Source organism: Oncorhynchus mykiss, chromosome 21 (assembly GCF_013265735.2).
Source record: "Oncorhynchus mykiss isolate Arlee chromosome 21, USDA_OmykA_1.1, whole genome shotgun sequence".
NCBI classification, from domain to species: Eukaryota; Metazoa; Chordata; class Actinopteri; order Salmoniformes; family Salmonidae; genus Oncorhynchus; species Oncorhynchus mykiss.
In genome coordinates this window covers 6259194-6280830 of record NC_048585.1, presented here as the reverse complement: position 1 = coordinate 6280830, position 21637 = coordinate 6259194, and the positions used below count along the sequence as shown (strand labels likewise).

Below are 21637 nucleotides of genomic sequence, written 5' to 3'. Positions count from 1 at the left end.
TCTCGGGGACAGGTCAAGCTAACGTCCCGTCTCGGGGACAGGTCAAGCTAACGTCCCGTCTCGGGGACAGGTCAAGCTAACGTCCGTCTCCGGGACAGGTCAAGCTAACGTCCGTCTCGGGGACAGGTCAAGCTAACGTCCGTCTCGGGGACAGGTCAAGCTAACGTCCGTCTCGGGGACAGGTCAAGCTAACGTCCGTCTCGGGGACAGGTCAAGCTAACGTCCGTCTCGGGGACAGGTCAAGCTAACGTCCGTCTCGGGGACAGGTCAAGCTAACGTCCGTCTCGGGGACAGGTCAAGCTAACGTCCGTCTCGGGGACAGGTCAAGCTAACTAACGTCTCGGGGACAGGTCAAGCTAACTAACGTCTCGGGGACAGGTCAAGCTAACGTCCGTCTCGGGGACAGGTCAAGCTAACGTCCGTCTCGGGGACAGGTCAAGCTAACGTCTGTCTCGGGGACAGGTCAAGCTAACTAACGTCTCGGGGACAGGTCAAGCTAACGTCCGTCTCGGGGACAGGTCAAGCTAACGTCCCGTCTCGGGGACAGGTCAAGCTAACGCCCCGTCTCGGGGACAGGTCAAGCTAACGCCCCGTCTCGGGGACAGGTCAAGCTAACTAACGTCTCGGGGACAGGTCAAGCTAACGTCCGTCTCCGGGACAGGTCAAGCTAACGTCCGTCTCGGGGACAGGTCAAGCTAACGTCCGTCTCGGGGACAGGTCAAGCTAACTAACGTCTCGGGGACAGGTCAAGCTAACGTCAGTCTCCGGGACAGGTCAAGCTAACGTCCGTCTCGGGGACAGGTCAAGCTAACGTCCGTCTCGGGGACAGGTCAAGCTAATGTCCATCTCGGGGACAGGTCAAGCTAACGTCTGTCTCGGGGACAGGTCAAGCTAACTAACGTCTCGGGGACAGGTCAAGCTAACTAACGTCTCGGGGACAGGTCAAGCTAACGTCCGTCTCGGGGACAGGTCAAGCTAATGTCCATCTCGGGGACAGGTCAAGCTAACGTCCGTCTCGGGGACAGGTCAAGCTAACGTCCGTCTCGGGGACAGGTCAAGCTAACTAACGTCTCGGGGACAGGTCAAGCTAACGTCCGTCTCCGGGACAGGTCAAGCTAACGTCCCGTCTCCGGGACAGGTCAAGCTAACGTCCGTCTCAAACAAGGAACAACAACACTTGCGTGCAAACCAACAGAATAACATCACGCATCGAGTCCCACCCCCTTTCCTCGACGAGCTGAACTGATTGCTTTGATCAAAGCGATGGATAACTCACTCTAGCTGGTCGTAGTTGACACACATGAGCGGCACCTCCGTGCTGCAACGCTGGTGGAACTTATAGCCACACGTCTGACATCGGAACCCCTGGAACAGAAGCTTCCGGCAAAAATCGCAGAAGGCCAACGTAAAAAACGTCTTCCTCACCTGGGCGAACAGACAGAAACAGAGAGACGGAGACAGTTAGAAAATAGATCGGGAACGTCAGTAACTAGTGACGGGTACCTTCTGTCCATGGAGATGGAAAGACCACTGATCTTTTGTGCCATTGAGGCCATCTCCATTTTTAAAGTGGTCCATTTTCTTCTTCTGTTGTGTGTGAAACAAACAAGTGTAAAGCTAACATTGATTATTTTAGCGACACCTGCTGTTTAAAAAAAAATATATATATATATATATATATATATATATATATATATATATATATATATATATATATATATATTTTTTTTTTTTATTTTACCCCTTTTTTCTCTCCAATTTCGTGGTATCCAATTGTTGTAGTAGCTACTATCTTGTCTCATTGCTACAACTCCCGTACGGGCTCGGGAGAGACGAAGGCTGAATGTCATGCGTCCTCCGATACACAACCCAACCAAGCCACACTGCTTCTTAACACAGCGCACATCCAACCCGGAAGCCAGCCGCACCAATGTGTCGGAGGAAACACCGTGCACCTGGCAACCTTGGTTAGCGCGCACTGCGCCCGGCCCGCCACAGGAGTCGCTGGTGCGCGATGAGACAAGGATATCCCTACCGACCAATGCCTCCCTAACCCGGACGACGCTAGTCCAATTGTGCGACGCCCCACAGACCTCCCGGTCGCGGCCGGTTACGACAGAGCCTGGGCGCGAACCCAGGGACTCTGATGGCCTGAACCAAATCTTGTCATAACATGTATTGGCCACTAGATGGCAGTGATATAGCTTAAAAAGACATTTACAAAAAACAAAAAAGACAATCCAATTTGAAGACAATGCTACGATCATATGGGATCCAACCCATTGGATTCACAACCCAGTTGACTAATTTTTAAAAAAAATGGTGGAATCCCTCCAAGGCGATGTCCCACGCTAAAACAAGATCTTTCCATCTAGGAGCCCTGTTTCTACCTCTGTGGTTCTGTTCTGTCGAACATACAGTATTCACGTGCCATTGTGAATGCAGGTGTTCCATTCATCTGGGACATTGGAGGTATACAACAATGGACTGAACCCGTGGTCAACTCAACAATGGACTGAACCCGTGGTCAACTCAATGGACTGAACCCGTGATCAACTCAATGGACTGAACCCGTGGTCAACTCAATGGACTGAACCCGTGGTCAACTCAATGGACTGAACCCGTGGTCAACTCAACAATGGACTGAACCCGTGGTCAACTCAACAATACACTGAACCCGTGGTCAACTCAACAATGGACTGTACCCGTGGTCAACTCAACAATGGACTGAACCCGTGGTCAACTCAACAATGGACTGAACTCGTGGTCAACTCAACAATGGACTGAACCCGTGGTCAACTCAACAATAGACTGAACCCGTGGTCAACTCAACAATGGACTGAACCCGTGGTCAACTCAACAATGGACTGAACCCGTGGTCAACTCAACAATGGACTGAACCCGTGGTCAACTCAACAATGGACTGAACCCGTGGTCAACTCAACAATGGACTGAACCCGTGGTCAACTCAACAATGGACTGAACCCGTGGTCAACTCAACAATGGACTGAACCCGTGGTCAACTCAACAATGGACTGAACCCGTGGTCAACTCAACAATGGACTGAACCCGTGGTCAACTCAACAATGGACTGAACCCGTGGTCAACTCAACAATGGACTGAACCCGTGGTCAACTCAATGGACTGAACCCGTGGTCAACTCAACAATGGACTGAACCCGTGGTCAACTCAACAATAGACTGAACCCGTGGTCAACTCAATGGACTGAACCCGTGGTCAACTCAATGGACTGAACCCGTGGTCAACTCAACAATGGACTGAACCCGTGGTCAACTCAATGGACTGAACCCGTGGTCAACTCAATGGACTGAACCCGTGGTCAACTCAACAATGGACTAAACCGGTGGTCAACTCAACAATAGACTGAACCCGTGGTCAACTCAACAATGGACTGAACCCGTGGTCAACTCAACAATGGACTGAACCCGTGGTCAACTCAACAATGGACTGAACCCGTGGTCAACTCAACAATGGACTGAACCCGTGGTCAACTCAACAATGGACTGAACCCGTGGTCAACTCAACAATGGACTGAACCGTGCACTGTGTGGACAGTTTGTCCTCCTAGTTAGTCTTTCCAGTGGCTTTTCCCAGTACCATCCCATCCCAGTCCCAGCTGGTTCCATAATTCTAGTTCCATAGTTCTACACTGAACAAAAATATACAAAACGCCATGTCCCATGTTTCATGAGCTGAAATAAATAATCCCAGAAATGTTCCATACGCACAAAAAGCTTATTTCTCTCAAATGTTGTGCAAAAATCTGTTCACATCCCTGTTAGTGAGCATCTCTCCTTTGCCAATATAATCCATCCACCTGACAGGTGTGGCATATCAAGAAGCCGATTAAACAGCACGATCATTACACAGGGGCACCTTGTGCTGGGGGACAATAAAAGGCCACTTAAAAAAATAATGTGCAGTTTTGTCACACAGCACAATGACACAGATGTCTCAAGTTTTGGAGTGTGCAATTGACATTCTAACTGCAGGGTTGTCCACCAGAACTGTTGCCAGAAAATGTAATGTTGCTTGCTCTACCATAAGCCCGAGGGGTATTTTTGTCTGTAATAAAGCCCTTTTGTGGGGAAAAACTCATTCTGATTGGCTGGGCCTGACTCCCAAGTGTGTGGGCCTGGCTGCCAAGTAGGTGGGCCCATGCCCTCCCAGGCTGCACCCCTGCCCAGTCATATGAAATTCTAGTACCAATTCCATAGTTTCAAGTCATACTCACAAAGTTGTGTGTGGTCAGAGGAACGTTCTCCAGCACTTCCACGTGTAGCTCCTCCCCTGTCAGCCAGGAGATGTCTGTGTCCCAGCCAAGAGGCTTCTTCTCTCTGAGACAGGTGAGAGGAAGAGGAGTTCACTGGGTTGTGGTTGAGTTTAGTACACATGTGTGGGTTGTTGTGAAAGAGAATGTGTGTCTCAATGATTTACCTGGTTCAACAAAGTACAATAAAATAAACTGAATTGTGCAAGTTTGGGACTGTACATTGACCCCTTACAGTGGGACTGCACATTGACCCCTTACAGTGGGACTGTACATTGACCCCTTACAGTGGGACTGTACATTGACCCCTTACCGTGGGACTGTACATTGACCCCTTACAGTGGGACTGCACATTGACCCCTTAACAGTGGGACTGTACATTGACCCCTTACAGTGGGACTGTACATTGACCCCTTACAGTGGGACTGTACATTGACCCCTTACAGTGGGACTGTACATTGACCCCTTACCGTGGGACTGTACATTGACCCCTTACAGTGGGACTGTACATTGACCCCTTACAGTGGGACTGTACATTGACCCCTTACAGTGGGACTGTACATTGACCCCTTACTGTGGGACTGTACATTGACCCCTCACTGATCTCCACTGTTCTGAAATGATTACAAAGTTGTACAGGAGCTTCAATTGACAGAATGTGAAATATAAAAGACACGTGTGTGTGTGTGTGTGTTATATATATATATGTATATATATATATATATATATATCTTACCCATCCTGTATCCTGTAGACAGCACAGCATTCAGGGATTAGTCCCCTCATCATTAAAGCCTTCTTCAGAGAGTCTCTGACCGTCATGCCACAGCGGGCTGGGACCTGGGACAGACCGAGAGGAACCATACAGTTAGTTTCAGAGACTGAACAGCAGGTATAGACCATACACTATAACTACATAACTGTATAACAAGATCACTATATACAGCTGAAGTCGGAAGTTTGCATTCACCTTTAGCCAAATATATCTTAAACTCTGTTTTTCCACAATTCCTGACATTTAATCCTAGTAAAAAAATAAAAAAACTGTTTTATGTCAGTTAGGATCACCACTTTATTTTAAGAATGTGAAATGTCAGAATAATAGTAGAGAGAATGATTTATTTCAGCTTTTATTTCTTTCATCACATTCCCAGTGGGTCAGAAGATTACATGCACTCAATTAGTATTTGGTACCATTGCCTTTAAATTGTTTAACTTGGGTCAAATGTTTTGGGTAGCCTTCCACAAGCTTCCCACAATAAGTTGGGTGAATTTTGTCCCATTCCTCCTGACAGATCTGGTGTAACTGAGTCAGGTTTATAGGCCTTCTTGCTCACACACGCTTTTTAAGTTCTGCCCACATATTTTCTATAGGATTGAGGTCAGGCTTCGTGATGGCCACTCCAATACATTTACTTTGTTGCCCTTAAGCCATTTTGCCACAACTTTGGAAGTATGCTTGGGGTCATTGTCCATTTGGAAGATCTGTGACGAAGCTTTAACTTCCTGACTGATGTCTTGAAATGTTGCTTCAATATATTCACATCATTTTCTCTCCTCATGATGCCATCCTTTTTGTGAAGTGCACCAGTCCCTACTGCATCAAAGCACCCCCACAACATGATGCTGCCACCCCCATGCTTCACGGTTGGGATGGTGTTCTTCGGCTTGCAATCCTCCCCCTTTTTCCTCCAAACATAACGATGGTCATTATGGCCAATCAGTTCTATTTTTGTTTCATCAGACCAGAGGACATTTCTCCAAAAAGTACGATCTTTTTCCCCATGTGCAGTCTGGCTTTTTTTATGGCGGTTTTGGAGCAGTGGCTTCTTCCTTGCTGAGTGGCCTTTCAGGTAATGTCGATATAGGACTCGTTTTTACTGTGGATATAGATAACTTTACTAACCTAACTTTTATATTAAAATAACATACATTTTTTGTAATTTTTACATTGAATTCACATCAGTTGACAACTCAACCAAAAGTAAATCAAAACTAGACGTTGAACTGACGTCTTCGCTCCGTGCGATGTGATCCGGCTCATTTCTGAGCCGGTGGAAAGTTATATTTTTAAAACGGTGTAGAGATGTTGAAACCGTCCCGACAGGCTCGGACACTTTACAATGCAAGAAGATACCACTCAGTCCCAAACGGGAAGGGTTTGTTGGTTATCTGTGTATGAAATCAGCTAAAAACAAGCCGAATAACTCAATGCATGTCACACTCCTATTGAATAATATGCATTCACCTGTACTGAGAATAAAGACCTAGTATACATCTTGATTTACCCAGTTTTTAATAAAACATTTTAAAAAAAAATATCAATAAAGATTTACTGTTCAAAAACAACATTCTGATCCGGTGACAACACTCCTCCTCATTGGTTCAATGTCATGTTGAAGGATAGAATGGGAGGAGTAGGTCACAGCATTACAGTAGAGAACCAAGAGTACATCTACCAAGACACAGACTGGGCTCCAATCACACGGACCTCAACAGAACTTATGCGCTTGTTATCGTCAACGAGCTAATAGCCTAGCATCACAACCCTAAATCCTGTAGCTTAAGTCATATCTGTACTTTAGGCCACATCCTCCCCTTTATGTAGCATGACAGCATTACAGTAGAGAACCAAGAGTACATCTACCAAGACACAGACGGGGCTCCAATCACACGGACGTCAACAGAACTGTGCGCTTGTTATCGTCAACGAGCTAATAGCCTAGCATCACAACCCTAAATCCTGTAGCTTAAGTCATATCTGTACTTTAGGCCACATCCTCCCCTTTATGTAGCATGACAGCATTACAGTAGAGAACCAAGAGTACATCTACCAAGACACAGACTGGGCTCCAATCACACGGACGTCAACAGAACTGTGCGCTTGTTATCGTCAACGAGCTAATAGCCTAGCATCACAACCCTAAATCCTGTAGCTTAAGTCATATCTGTACTTTAGGCTACATCCTCCCCTTTATGTAGCATGACAGCATTACAGTAGAGAACCAAGAGTACATCTACCAAGACACAGACTGGGCTCCAATCACACGGACGTCAACAGAACTGTGCGCTTGTTATCGTCAACGAGCTAATAGCCTAGCATCACAACCCTAAATCCTGTAGCTTAAGTCATCTTTACTTTAGGCTACATCCTCCCCTTTATGTAGCATGACAGCATTACAGTAGAGAACCAAGAGTACATCTACCAAGTCACAGACTGGGCTCCAATCACACGGACGTCAACAGAACTGTGCGCTTATTATCGTCAACGAGCTAATAGCCTAGCATCACAACCCTAAATCCTGTAGCTTAAGTCATCTGTACTTTAGGCTACATCCTCCCCTTTATGTAGCATGACAGCATTACAGTAGAGAACCAAGAGTACATCTACCAAGACACAGACTGGGCTCCAATCACACTGACGTCAACAGAACTGTGCGCTTATTATCGTCAACGAGCTAATAGCCTAGCATCACAACCCTAAATCCTGTAGCTTAAGTCATCTGTACTTTAGGCTACATCCTCCCCTTTATGTAGCATGACAGCATTACAGTAGAGAACCAAGAGTACATCTACCAAGACACAGACTGGGCTCCAATCACACGGACGTCAACAGAACTGTGCGCTTGTTATCGTCAACGAGCTAATAGCCTAGCATCACAACCCTAAATCCTGTAGTTTAAGTCATCTGTACTTTAGGCTACATCCTCCCCTTTATGTAGCATGACAGCATTACAGTAGAGAACCAAGAGTACATCTACCAAGACACAGACTGGGCTCCAATCACACGGACGTCAACAGAACTGTGCGCTTGTTATCGTCAACGAGCTAATAGCCTAGCATCACAACCCTAAATCCTGTAGCTTAAGTCATATCTGTACTTTAGGATACATCCTCCCCTTTATGTAGCATGACAGCATTACAGTAGAGAACCAAGAGTACATCTACCAAGACACAGACTGGGCTCCAATCACACGGACGTCAACAGAACTGTGCGCTTGTTATCGTCAACGAGCTAATAGCCTAGCATCACAACCCTAAATCCTGTAGTTTAAGTCATCTGTACTTTAGGCTACATCCTCCCCTTTATGTAGCATGACAGCATTACAGTAGAGAACCAAGAGTACATCTACCAAGACACAGACTGGGCTCCAATCACACGGACGTCAACAGAACTGTGCGCTTGTTATCGTCAACGAGCTAATAGCCTAGCATCACAACCCTAAATCCTGTAGCTTAAGTCATATCTGTACTTTAGGCTACATCCTCCCCTTTATGTAGCATGACAGCATTACAGTAGAGAACCAAGAGTACATCTACCAAGACACAGACTGGGCTCCAATCACACGGACGTCAACAGAACTGTGCGCTTATTATCGTCAACGAGCTAATAGCCTAGCATCACAACCCTAAATCCTGTAGCTTAAGTCATCTGTACTTTAGGCCACATCCTCCCCTTTATGTAGCATGACACTTCTAATGAAGACTTGACCTTCCAGTGAAGAAAACAGGAAACTACATGTAAAAACAACGCAGAGGAGGTTGGTGTTGTAATTATGGCAAAAGGCTGTGGTTTTTAAAACTGACGTAACATACGATGAAGAAATGCATCAACGCAATAAAGGAGCGAAACAATTACAGAGATCGAGAGTACGCTGCCACCTGCACAGCAGAGGCCCAGGACGTCTCTCCCCAACTACTGTCTAATGAGAGTACGCTGCCACCTGCACAGCAGAGGCCCAGGACATCTCTCCCCAACTACTGTCTAATGAGAGTACGCTGCCACCTGCACAGCAGAGGCCCAGGACATCTCTCCCTAACTACTGTCATCAATACAGGCCATCTCTCCCTAACTACTGTCTAATGTCATCAATACAGGACATCTCTCCCCAACTACTGTCTAATATCACCAATACAGGACATCTCTCCCTAACTACTGTCTAATGAGAGTACGCTGCCACCTGCACAGCAGAGGCCCAGGACATCTCTCCCTAACTTCTGTCATCAATACAGGTCATCTCTCCCTAACTACTGTCTAATGTCATCAATACAGGCCATCTCTCCCTAACTACTGTCTAATTTCACCAATACAGGCCATCTCTCCCTAACTACTGTCTAATGAGAGTACGCTGCCACCTGCACAGCAGAGGCCCAGGACATCTCTCCCTAACTACTGTCTAATGAGAGTACGCTGCCACCTGCACAGCAGAGGCCCAGGACATCTCTCCCTAACTACTGTCATCAATACAGGTCATCTCTCCCTAACTACTGTCTAATGAGAGTACGCTGCCACCTGCACAGCAGAGGCCCAGGACATCTCTCCCTAACTACTGTCTAATGAGAGTACGCTGCCACCTGCACAGCAGAGGCCCAGGACATCTCTCCCTAACTACTGTCTAATGAGAGTACGCTGCCACCTGCAAGGCAGAGGCCCAGGACATCTCTCCCTAACTACTGTCATCAATACAGGCCATCTCTCCCTAACTACTGTCTAATGAGAGTACGCTGCCACCTGCAAGGCAGAGGCCCAGGACATCTCTCCCTAACTACTGTCTAATGAGAGTACGCTGCCACCTGCACAGCAGAGGCCCAGGACATCTCTCCCTAACTACTGTCTAATGAGAGTACGCTGCCACCTGCACAGCAGAGGCCCAGGACATCTCTCCCTAACTACTGTCTAATGAGAGTACGCTGCCACCTGCACAGCAGAGGCCCAGGACATCTCTCCCTAACTACTGTCTAATGAGAGTACGCTGCCACCTGCAAGGCAGAGGCCCAGGCCATCTCTCCCTAACTACTGTCCAATGTCATCAATACAGGCCATCTCTCCCCAACTACTGTCTAATATCATCAATACAGGACATCTCTCCCTAACTACTGTCTAATATTACCAATACAGGCCATCTCTCCCTAATTACTGTCTAATATCACTAATACAGGCCATCTCTCCCTAATTACTGTCATCAATACAGGCCATCTCTCCCTAATTACTGTCATCAATACAGGCCATCTCTCCCTAACTACTGTCCAATGTCATCAATACAGGCCATCTCCCCCTAACTACTGTCATCAATACAGGACATCTCTCCCTAACTACTGTCTAGTGTCATCAATACAGGACATCTCTCCCTAACTACTGTCTAGTGTCATCAATACAGGCCATCTCTCCCCAACTACTGTCTAGTGTCATCAATACAGGACATCTCTCCCTAACTACTGTCTAGTGTCATCAATACAGGCCATCTCTCCCTAACTACTGTCTAGTGTCATCAATACAGGCCATCTCCCTAACTACTGTCTAATATCATCAATACAGGCCATCTCTCCCCAACTACTGTCTAGTGTCATCAATACAGGCCATCTCCCTAACTACTGTCTAATATCATCAATACAGGCCATCTCTCCCTAACTACTGTCTAATATCATCAATACAGGCCATCTCCCCCTAACTACTGTCATCAATACAGGCCATCTCTCCCTAACTACTGTCTAATATCATCAATACAGGCCATCTCCCCCTAACTACTGTCATCAATACAGGACATCTCTCCCTAACTACTGTCTAATATCATCAATACAGGCCATCTCTCCCTAACTACTGTCTAATATCATCAATACAGGCCATCTCTCCCTAATTACTGTCTAATATCACCAATACAGGCCATCTCTCCCCAACTACTGTCTAATATCATCAATACAGGCCATCTCCCTAACTACTGTCTAATATCATCAATACAGGCCATCTCTCCCTAACTACCGTCTAGTGTCATCAATACAGGCCATCTCTCCCTATCTACTGTCTAATATCATCAATACAGGCCATCTCTCCCTAACTACCGTCTAGTGTCATCAACACAGGCCATCTCTCCCTAACTACTGTCTAATATCATCAATACAGGCCATCTCTCCCTAACTACCGTCTAGTGTCATCAATACAGGCCATCTCTCCCTAACTACCGTCTAGTGTCATCAATACAGGCCATCTCTCCCTAACTACTGTCTAATATCACCAATACAGGCCATTTCTCCCCAACTACTGTCTAATATCACCAATACAGACCATCTTTCCCTAACTACTGTCTAATATCACCAATACAGGACATCTCTCCCCAACTACTGTCTAATATCACCAATACAGACCATCTTTCCCTAACTACTGTCTAATATCACCAATACAGGCCATCTCTCCCTAACTCTCCCCTCCCACAGCCACCCTAACCCCTCCCATAGCCTACACCAACCCCTCACACCCTAACCCCTCCCACAGCCTACACCAACCCCTCCCACAGCCACCCTAACCCCTCCCACCCTAACCCCGCCCACAGCCACCCTAACCCCTCCCACCTTCTACACCAGGAGGTATATGTATTATAACCACCCCTTACTCACCACGGTCCGCTGTTTATTGGGCAGGAACACCCTGACGATGGGTTTCTGAGGGGAGCGGGGATTGGCCCGTCCGTCTGTAGGGGTCTGGAGGACAGCCAGGGTGTTGGGGGCGGAGGGGAGAAGGAACTGGGTGCCCCCGGATCCCCCAGAACAGCTCAAACCCCCATCCAGGAGGGAAGGAGGCGTAGGGGAGGAGGAGTAGAAGTCAGTCCCGTTCCCCATGGCCTCCAGGAGCTGCTGCTCCCTCTGCTGCAGAGCGTCCAGCTTACTGGTGTACTCCTCATAGGCCTACAGAGACAACACACACACACAGCTTACTGGGGTACTCCTCATAGGCCTACAGCGACAACACACACACACAGCTTACTGGTGTACTCCTCATAGGCCTACAGAGACAACACACACACAGCTTACTGGTGTACTCCTCATAGGCCTACAGAGACAATACACACATTTTTTAAACATCCATCCATCCATAACTAGTCAAAGGTTTGGACACCACCTACTCATTCCACGTTTTACTATTTTCTAGATGGTAGAATAATAGTGAAGACATCAAAACTATGAAATAACACATATGGAATCATGTAGTAACCAAAAAAGTGTTAAACAAAATCAAAATATATTTTAGATTCTTCAAAGTAGCCACCTTTTGCCATGATGACAGCTTTGCACACTCTTCACATTCTCTCAACCAGCTTCACCTGGAGTGCTTTTCCAACAGTCTTGAAGGAGTTCCCACATATGCTGAGCACTTGTATTCCTTCACTCTGCGGTCCAACTCATCCCAAACTATCTCAATTGGGTTGAGGTCAGGTGATTGTGGAGGCCAGGTCATCTGATGCGGCACTCTATCACTCTCCTTCTTGGTCAAATAGCCCTTACACAGCCTGGAGGTGTGTTGGGTCATTGTCCTGTTGAAAAACAAATGATAGTGGGACTAAGCCCAAACCAGATGGGATGGTATATCGCTGCAGAATGCTGTGGTAGCCATGCTAGTTAAGACACCTTGAAATCGAAATAAATCAGACAGTGGCGCCAGCAAAGCACCCCCACACAATCACACCTCCTCTTCCATGCTTCACGGTGGGAACCACACATGCAGAGATTCTTTGTAGCAATTCAACCATGAAGTCCTGATTCACACAGTCTCCTCTGAACAGTTGATGTTGAGATGCGTCTGTTACTTGAACTCTGTGAAGCATTTATTTGGGCTGCAATCTGAGATGCAGTTCACTCTAATGAACATATCCTCTGCAGCAGAGGTAACTCTGGGACTTCCATTCCTGTGGCGGTCCTCATGAGAGCCAGGTAACTCTAATGAACGTATCCTCTGCAGCAGAGGTAACTCTGGGACTTCCTTTCCTGTGGCGGTCCTCATGAGAGCCAGTTAACTCTAATGAACGTATCCTCTGCAGCAGAGGTAACTCGGGGTCTTCCTTTCCTGTGGCGGTCCTCATGAGAGCCAGTTAACTCTAATAAACGTATCCTCTGCAGCAGAGGTAACTCTGGGACTTCCTTTCCTGTGGCGGTCCTCATGAGAGCCAGTTTCATCATAGCGCTTGATGGTTTTTGAGACTGCACTTGAAGAAACTTTCAAAGTTCTTGAAATGTTCCGTATTGACTGACCTTCATGTCTTACAGTAATGATGGACTGTCGTTTCTCTTTGCTTATTTCAGCTGTCCTTGCCATAATATGGACTTGGTGTTTTACCAAATAGGGCTATCTTTTGTATACCACCCCTACCTTGTCACAACACAACTGATTGGCTCAAACGCATTAAGGGAAAAAATTCCACAAACTAACTTAACAAGGCACACAAGATAATTTAAATTCATTCCAAGTGACTACCTCATGAAGCTGGTTGAGAGAATGCCAAGAGTGTGCAAGGCTGTCTTCAAGGCACAGGGTGGCTACTTTCAAGAACCTCAAACATAAAAGGAGTTACCCTCCTCCTCACAGGGTAACTCACCTCCAGGTATATGGACAGAGGGGTACATCCTCCTCCTCACAGGGTAACTCACCTCCAGGTATATGGACGGGGGGTTACATCCTCCTCCTCACAGGGTAACTCACCTCCAGGTATATGGACAGAGGGGTACATCCTCCTCCTCACAGGGTAACTCACCTCCAGGTATATGGACAGAGGGGTACATCCTCCTCCTCACAGGGTAACTCACCTCCAGGTATATGGACAGAGGGGTACATCCTCCTCCTCACAGGGTAACTCACCTCCAGGTATATGGACTGAGGGGTACATCCTCCTCCTCACAGGGTAACTCACCTCCAGGTATATGGACAGAGGGGTACATCCTCCTCCTCACAGGGTAACTCACCTCCAGGTATATGGACAGAGGGGTACATCCTCCTCCTCACAGGGTAACTCACCTCCAGGTATATGGACAGGGGGGTACATCCTCCTCCTCACAGGGTAACTCACCTCCAGGTATATGGACAGAGGGGTACATCCTCCTCCTCACAGGGTAACTCACCTCCAGGTATATGGACGGGGGGTTACATCCTCCTCCTCACAGGGTAACTCACCTCCAGGTATATGGACAGAGGGGTACATCCTCCTCCTCACAGGGTAACTCACCTCCAGGTATATGGACAGAGGGGTACATCCTCCTCCTCACAGGGTAACTCACCTCCAGGTATATGGACAGAGGGGTACATCCTCCTCCTCACAGGGTAACTCACCTCCAGGTATATGGACTGAGGGGTACATCCTCCTCCTCACAGGGTAACTCACCTCTAGGTATATGGACGGGGGGTTACATTCTCCTCCAAACTTGTCCAGTAGTGCCTCTAAGTGCTCTTGGGTCAGCTTGATCATCTGTTTGATATTCCAGATCTAAGAGGACACACACACACACACACACACTTTAATTATGAACGTCACATCATACCGTTATATAGCCTAATTACATTGACAGAGATGGTGACTATAGACATTGGTCCTCGAAGTGTCCCTATTCCCTATATAGTGCACTACTTTAGACCAGAGCCCTATTCCCTGTATAGTGCACTACTATAGACCAGAGCCCTATTCCCTATATAGTGCACTACTTTAGACCAGAGCCCTATTCCCTATATAGTACACTACTATAGACCAGAGCCCTATTCCCTATATAGTACACTACTATAGACCAGAGCCCTATTCCCTATATAGTACACTACTATAGACCAGAGCCCTATTCCCTATATAGTGCACTACTTTAGACCAGAGCCCTATTCCCTATATAGTACACTACTATAGACCAGAGCCCTATTCCCTATATAGTGCACTACTTTAGACCAGAGCCCTATTCCCTATATAGTACACTACTATAGACCAGAGTCCTATTCCCTATATAGTGCACTACTATAGACCAGAGCCCTATTCCCTATATAGTGCACTACTTTAGACCAGAGCCCTATTCCCTATATAGTGCACTACTTTAGACCAGAGCCCTATTCCCTATATAGTGCACTACTTTAGACCAGAGCCCTATTCCCTATATAGTGCACTACTATAGACCAGAGCCCTATTCCCTATATAGTGCACTACTATAGACCAGAGCCCTATTCCCTATATAGTGCACTACTATAGACCAGAGCCCTATTCCCTATATAGTACACTACTATAGACCAGAGCCCTATTCCCTATATAGTACACTACTATAGACCAGAGCCCTATTCCCTATATAGTACACTACTATAGACCAGAGCCCTATTCCCTATATAGTGCACTACTTTAGACCAGAGCCCTATTCCCTATATAGTGCACTACTATAGACCAGAGCCCTATTCCCTATATAGTACACTACTATAGACCAGAGCCCTATTCCCTATATAGTGCACTACTTTAGACCAGAGCCCTATTCCCTATATAGTGCACTACTATAGACCAGAGCCCTATTCCCTATATAGTGCACTACTTTAGACCAGAGCCCTATTCCCTATATAGTGCACTACTATAGACCAGAGCCCTATTCCCTATATAGTGCACTACTTTAGACCAGAGCCCTATTCCCTATATAGTGCACTACTATAGACCAGAGCCCTATTCCCTATATAGTACACTACTATAGACCAGAGCCCTATTCCCTATGTAGTGCACTACTATAGACCAGAGCCCTATTCCCTATGTAGTGCACTACTATAGACCAGAGCCCTATTCCCTATATAGTGCACTACTTTAGACCAGAGCCCTATTCCCTATATAGTGCACTACTATAGACCAGAGCCCTATTCCCTATATAGTGCACTACTTTAGACCAGAGCCCTATTCCCTATATAGTGCACTACTATAGACCAGAGCCCTATTCCCTATGTAGTGCACTACTATAGACCAGAGCCCTATTCCCTATATAGTGCACTACTTTAGACCAGAGCCCTATTCCCTATATAGTGCACTACTATAGACCAGAGCCCTATTCCCTATATAGTGCACTACTTTAGACCAGAGCCCTATTCCCTATATAGTACACTACTTTAGACCAGAGCCCTATTCCCTATATAGTACACTACTATAGACCAGAGCCCTATTCCCTATATAGTGCACTACTTTAGATCAGAGCCCTATTCCCTATATAGTGCACTACTTTAGACCAGAGCCCTATTCCCTATATAGTACACTACTTTAGACCAGAGCCCTATTCCCTATATAGTGCACTACTTTAGATCAGAGCCCTATTCCCTATATAGTCCACTACTTTAGACTAGAGCCCTATTCCCTATATAGTCCACTACTTTAGACCAGAGCCCTATTCCCTATATAGTGCACTACTATAGACCAGAGCCCTATTCCCTATGTAGTGCACTACTTTAGACCAGAGCCCTATTCCCTATATAGTGCACTATGGGTCCCTATCGGTCGTGGTCAAAAGTAGAGCACTAGGCTAAACAAAGGGACTAGGGTGGCGTTTTGGAAGCAACCATTAGACACTAGTCGTGGAAGACTAAGTTACTGGTTGTTCTGTCTCTTCGCTGCGTCCCCAACTTCACAACCGACTGTCAACATTAAAATACACAACCGACTGTCAACATTAAAATACACATCATTACACAACCGACTGTCAACATTAAAATACACATCATTACACAACCGACTGTCAAAAGAGTGGGGTAATGGGCAGGGGTCAGTCTCCTCTCCACCCTGGGAGAGGGGGGGGTCAGTCTCCTCTCCACCCTGGGAGAGTGGGGGGGTCAGTCTCCTCTCCACCCTGGGAGAGCGGGGGGGGAGGGGGGGTCAGTCTCCTCTCCACCCTGGGAGAGTGGGGGGGTCAAAATGCTTGATACACCAGTGTCTCTACCGTGGGCCATGGATCCTAAAATAACCAGTCACACAAACCTTAGGGCTGTCTTGAAAAGCCCAACCAAATCGTTTCTAGCATTTTAGGAGTCTCATTGAAATGGTCTCATTGAAATGATCGTAAGAGTTTGATACTCTGATCAATCTTGAGTGGTTTGAGTACCGTACACATTCTTTATGAGCACAAATTAATTTATAAATATATGTAAAGTGACTTCGGAAAGTATTCAGACCCCTTGACTTTCTCCACATTTTGTTACGTTACAGCCTTATTCTAAAATTGATTAAAAAAATTAAAAAATACTCCGCAATCTACACACAACACCCCATAATGACATCACAATACCCCATAATGACATCACAATACCCCATAATGACATCACAATACCCCATAATGACATCACAATACCCCATAATGACATCACAATATCCCATAATGACAAAGGCAAAACAAGTTTTTAGAAATGTATTAAAAACAAAACAGAAATAGCTTATTAACTTAAGTATTCAGGGCCTTTGCTATGAGGCTCGAAAATGAGCTCAGGTGCATCCTGTTTCCATTGATCATCCTTGAGATGTTTCTACAACTTGGGAGTCCAGCTGTGGTAAATTCAATTGATTGGACATGATGTGGAAAGGCACATAACTGTCTATAAAAAAAGGACCAACAGTTGCCAGGGCATGTCAGAGCAAAAACCAAGCCATGAGGTCGATGGAATTGTCCGTAAACCTCCGAGACAGGATTGTGTTGAGGCACAGGTCTGGGGAAGGGGAGCAAAAAATGTCAGCAGCACTGAAGGTCCCCAAGTGCCCTCCCATCATTCTTAAAATGGAAGAAGTTTGGAACCACCAAGACTCTTCATAGAGCTGGCAACCCCGCCAAACTGAGCAATCAGGGTAGAAGGGCCTTGGTCTGTGAGGTGACCAAGAACCCGATGGTCACTCTGACAGAGCTCCAGAGTTCCTCTGTGGAGATCGGAGAAACTGTCAGAAGGACAACTATCTCTGCAGCACTCCACCAATCAGGCCTTTATGGTAGAGTGGACAGACGGAAGCCACTCCTCAGTAAAAGGCACATGACAGCCTGCTTGGAGTTTGCCAAAAGGCACCTAAAGACTCTCAGACCATGAGAAACAAGATTCTCTGGTCTGATGAAAACAAGATTGAACTGTTTGGTCTGAAGGCCAAGCGTAACGTCTGGAGGAAACCTGGCACCATCCCTACGGTGAAGCATGGTGGTGGCAGCATCATGCTGTGGGGATGTTTTTCAGCGGCAGGGACTGGGAGACTAGTCAAGATTGAGGGAAAGATGAACGGCGCAAAGTACAGAGAGATCCTTGATGAAAACCTGCTCCAGAGTGCTCAGGACGCTCAGACTAGGGCGAAGGTTCACCTTCCAACAGGACAACGACCCTAAGCACACAGACAAGACAACGCAGGAGTGGCTTCGGGACAAGTCTCTGAATGTCCTTGAGTGGCCCAGCCGGAGCCCAGACTTGAACCCGATCAAACATCTCTGGAGAGACCTGAAAACAGCTGTGCAGCGACGCTCCCCATCCAACCTGATAGAGGATCTGCAGAGAGGAATGGGAGAAAGTCCCACTTTTAATACGGTATGACTACTTGCATAAAAACTATGGATAGAAACGTGAGGCCGGCGAGAACTGTTCCATGAAAATAACTCCAAATGCGCACATCATGTGTATATCTGGGGCAGGTGGCTGTGACACCTCTGGACTCTAATTGGCCTCAGTCTGGACCATGTTTTACTGTTTTGGGGCAATATGACTTGTGATCAAAAACGATAGAATTCAAATTCAATGACATTCTCTGATTCTCTGACCATTAAAAGAGATTCTCCTGTACTTTTTAGCCAGTAGTTCTGAAGGTAAACGCTCACTAGCCAATAGTGGTTTTCGATAAAATGGCGGACTACGTCACATCGGAACAGATATGTCATTACTCTCTCCACTCCGCATCTTGATTCGTTGTCACTCAAAATGGCGAGGGGCTGAAGCTCATTGGCTAGAAATCAAATTGCTAGGGGGCTAGCCCATGTGGGAGGAGGGGTGGAGGGGGGGGGGGGGGGGGGGGGGGGGGTTGGAGCAGCACAGCTTCCAGAAATACTGTTGCTTTCAAACTCGGGATTCCGTGGCTAATTGAGGTAAGACTAATTATTGCGCATAGATTATGCTTGTATGAACTACACATTGACACATCCTGCCCAAAGCTGGAGGTTTCAAAAATACTTATTAGTAGCCAAAGTTCTGGAGCCTGTCTAACTGTTCTATTTGAATTCTGTTTGATTCTATGTGCATTCTATTTGAATTCTGTTTGATTCTATGTGCATTCTATTTGAATTCTGTTTGATTCTATGTGCATTCTATTTGAATTCTGTTTGATTCTATGTGCATTCTATTTGAATTCTGTTTGATTCTATGTGCATTCTATTTGAATTCTGTTTGATTCTATTTGGATTCTGTTGACTGCTGAATGGGGGCCAATATTATTCACTAAGCTTGGAAGATATCCTGAATATTTGCAGATATCCCGCGCGGACAAAATTTCAACAGACAATAAAGATATTGTATTTATTGAGAAGGCATACAATAACAGTCAAGCACTTTTGGGAAGGAGAAAGTTTAGCTACCTGAGTATACCTTTAAAAAAAAATCTGACTAATTTGGCCTACTAATTGATATAATTACCTGGATCCCAGGTGAATTGGTTTATGAGTTCTACTGTAACCAGAGAAACCACTAGTATCAACAGCAGGTTACTCAAGGTCCCAAAGTTAAGCTGACAGGGAATTGATTGAGGATTTTGGTTTGGCTTGTTGCACAACTTACAACTTTTTATATTTGACTAATGATGCAATTGTGATTTTAGCATTAATTTATATTATGGTCAATTGGATAAGCTTGATATGTCACTCACAAAATACCTTTTGACTGTTGCATCATGTTCTTTATTTTAATGTCATGTCTTCGATACAGGCCTTCTTGCATTGAAAGCAAAAGTATGTTTTTAAATAGCTGTTGAAAAATATGTTTTAACTTTACATAAATGTAACGTTAGCTAGGAGCATATCATTTGAGCCATGATGATGGAAGAGGCCTAGCTTAGTGTATAGCTATTAATATTCGTGCGCTAATAATTCTGCATGAACCTCCATAACATTGGATCTATTATGTAAAATAATGTACATTTTATCAACCAAAACAAAGCCGATCTTTGCACAGACATATCAGCTCCCGTCGACAGCCCACGATGGGGTTCTCTGCATCGAATTGACGAAAATCCCTGATGAATTGTTCATAAATATCAATACAAGTTTGTCCGTTAGCTATATCGATATAAAACGATGTATTATCAAGCCGTACGCGGTAGATCGTTGAAGTCAAACGGTGCCAGGTAGCGAACAGAAGAGAGCTGGGATGCAGCCGCCGCAGAGAGAGAGAGAGAGAGAGAGAGAGAGAGCGAGAGAGAGAGAGACCTGCTGAAGAGAGAAAAAAAAACTCGAAAACCAAATGAAATATAGGCAGGCCTGAAATAAACACTGCCGTCAGCGTACTATTACACAAATCTAACGTGATCGATGTAGTCTAACGCAAAATGCACCTTAAGGAATAACGGCAAATACAAAGAGGACGAAGGACACGTTAGTGATGGAAATCATTTCCATTTTAGTGCATCATCTCGCCCCCTGCAATGCATCCCCACGATCCATATTACAGCCGGTGTTTCCTAAAGATCCCCATCCAGCAACCTCCACTCGGTACCCCCGTCTCGCCATGCCCAGCTTCACCCCCGTCTCCCCGGTCCATACCTCCTCGTCCTGCGGACATTCCGGGATCCCCACCGAACAGGCGGGGTCCAGGCAGGCTCCCAGCTCCTCCAGTCCCCGCTCCCGCTCCGGGTCTCGGTCCATCGTGTCACCGTTGAAGACGGGCGGTGGGGACTCGGCGTTACTCAACGCCGCCATTTTAAACTGCGATCAGCTGAGTGGAAAATAATCGAGGAGAGGAGACAGGAGGGGGAGACAGATTCAAGAAATGTAGCTAGCTGGCTAGTAAAGCACCGGGATGTGATGGTTTTGGGGTACACGAGGAAATCAGGGTACCACTTTCCTCCTTTCTGTGTCAGTGACTATTTCTATTGTTTTATCATGTCAATAACGAGTATTTAATTTGTTTCAGTGACCGCATTTGATTTTGTTTACTGATTAGTAGCTTACAACTGCATCAAGTGTAAGCTGCAAAATGAAACGCAACCAAATACAAAACACATTAACCACAAAACAAATGTTTGTAGGTCTACCATCATACACAGACAGGCTAACCAAACCCGAGCTGAGATTTTAACTCCAGTAGTTAAAATCTCAGCTAGACCAGAGAGGTAAAAAGGCGAACAGAGAGGGCTAAAATTGTTTCGTCCGCCAGGCGAGGAGTATTTATAATGGAGACCAACGTAGCCACAGGAAAAGGGGAAACCAGTGAAGAACAAACACCATTGTAAATACAACCCATATTTATGTATATTTATTGTCCCTTTAACTATTTATACATCGTTACAACACCGTATATAGACATATAATATGACATTTGAAATGTCTTTATTATTTTGGAACTTCTGTGAGTGTAATGTTTACTGTTCATTT

The 21637-nt window shown here is 45.9% G+C and overlaps 1 protein-coding gene across 4 annotated transcripts in view; it reads right to left on the bottom strand.

The window, feature by feature from the left end:
* Positions 1–21018, bottom strand: part of LOC110500907 (serine/threonine-protein kinase B-raf-like) — a 44509-nt gene extending 23491 nt beyond the window's left edge. The window contains exons 1-6 of one of the 4 annotated variants that reach the window (XM_036956701.1): positions 20807–21018; positions 14434–14535; positions 11681–11968; positions 5028–5131; positions 4256–4358; positions 1277–1425 (exon numbers count right to left, since the gene is read on the bottom strand). In XM_036956701.1, coding sequence (XP_036812596.1) covers positions 1277–1425; positions 4256–4358; positions 5028–5131; positions 11681–11968; positions 14434–14535; positions 20807–20962 — 902 coding nt within the window. In that variant the 5' untranslated portion in view covers positions 20963–21018. Of the gene's footprint in view, positions 1–1276; positions 1426–4255; positions 4359–5027; positions 5132–11680; positions 11969–13705; positions 14096–14433; positions 14536–20806 lie in introns of those variants that run through there. The other 3 variants (XM_036956699.1, XM_036956700.1, XM_036956702.1) reach the window with 3 other exon arrangements.
* Positions 21019–21637: the final 619 nt, after the last annotated feature.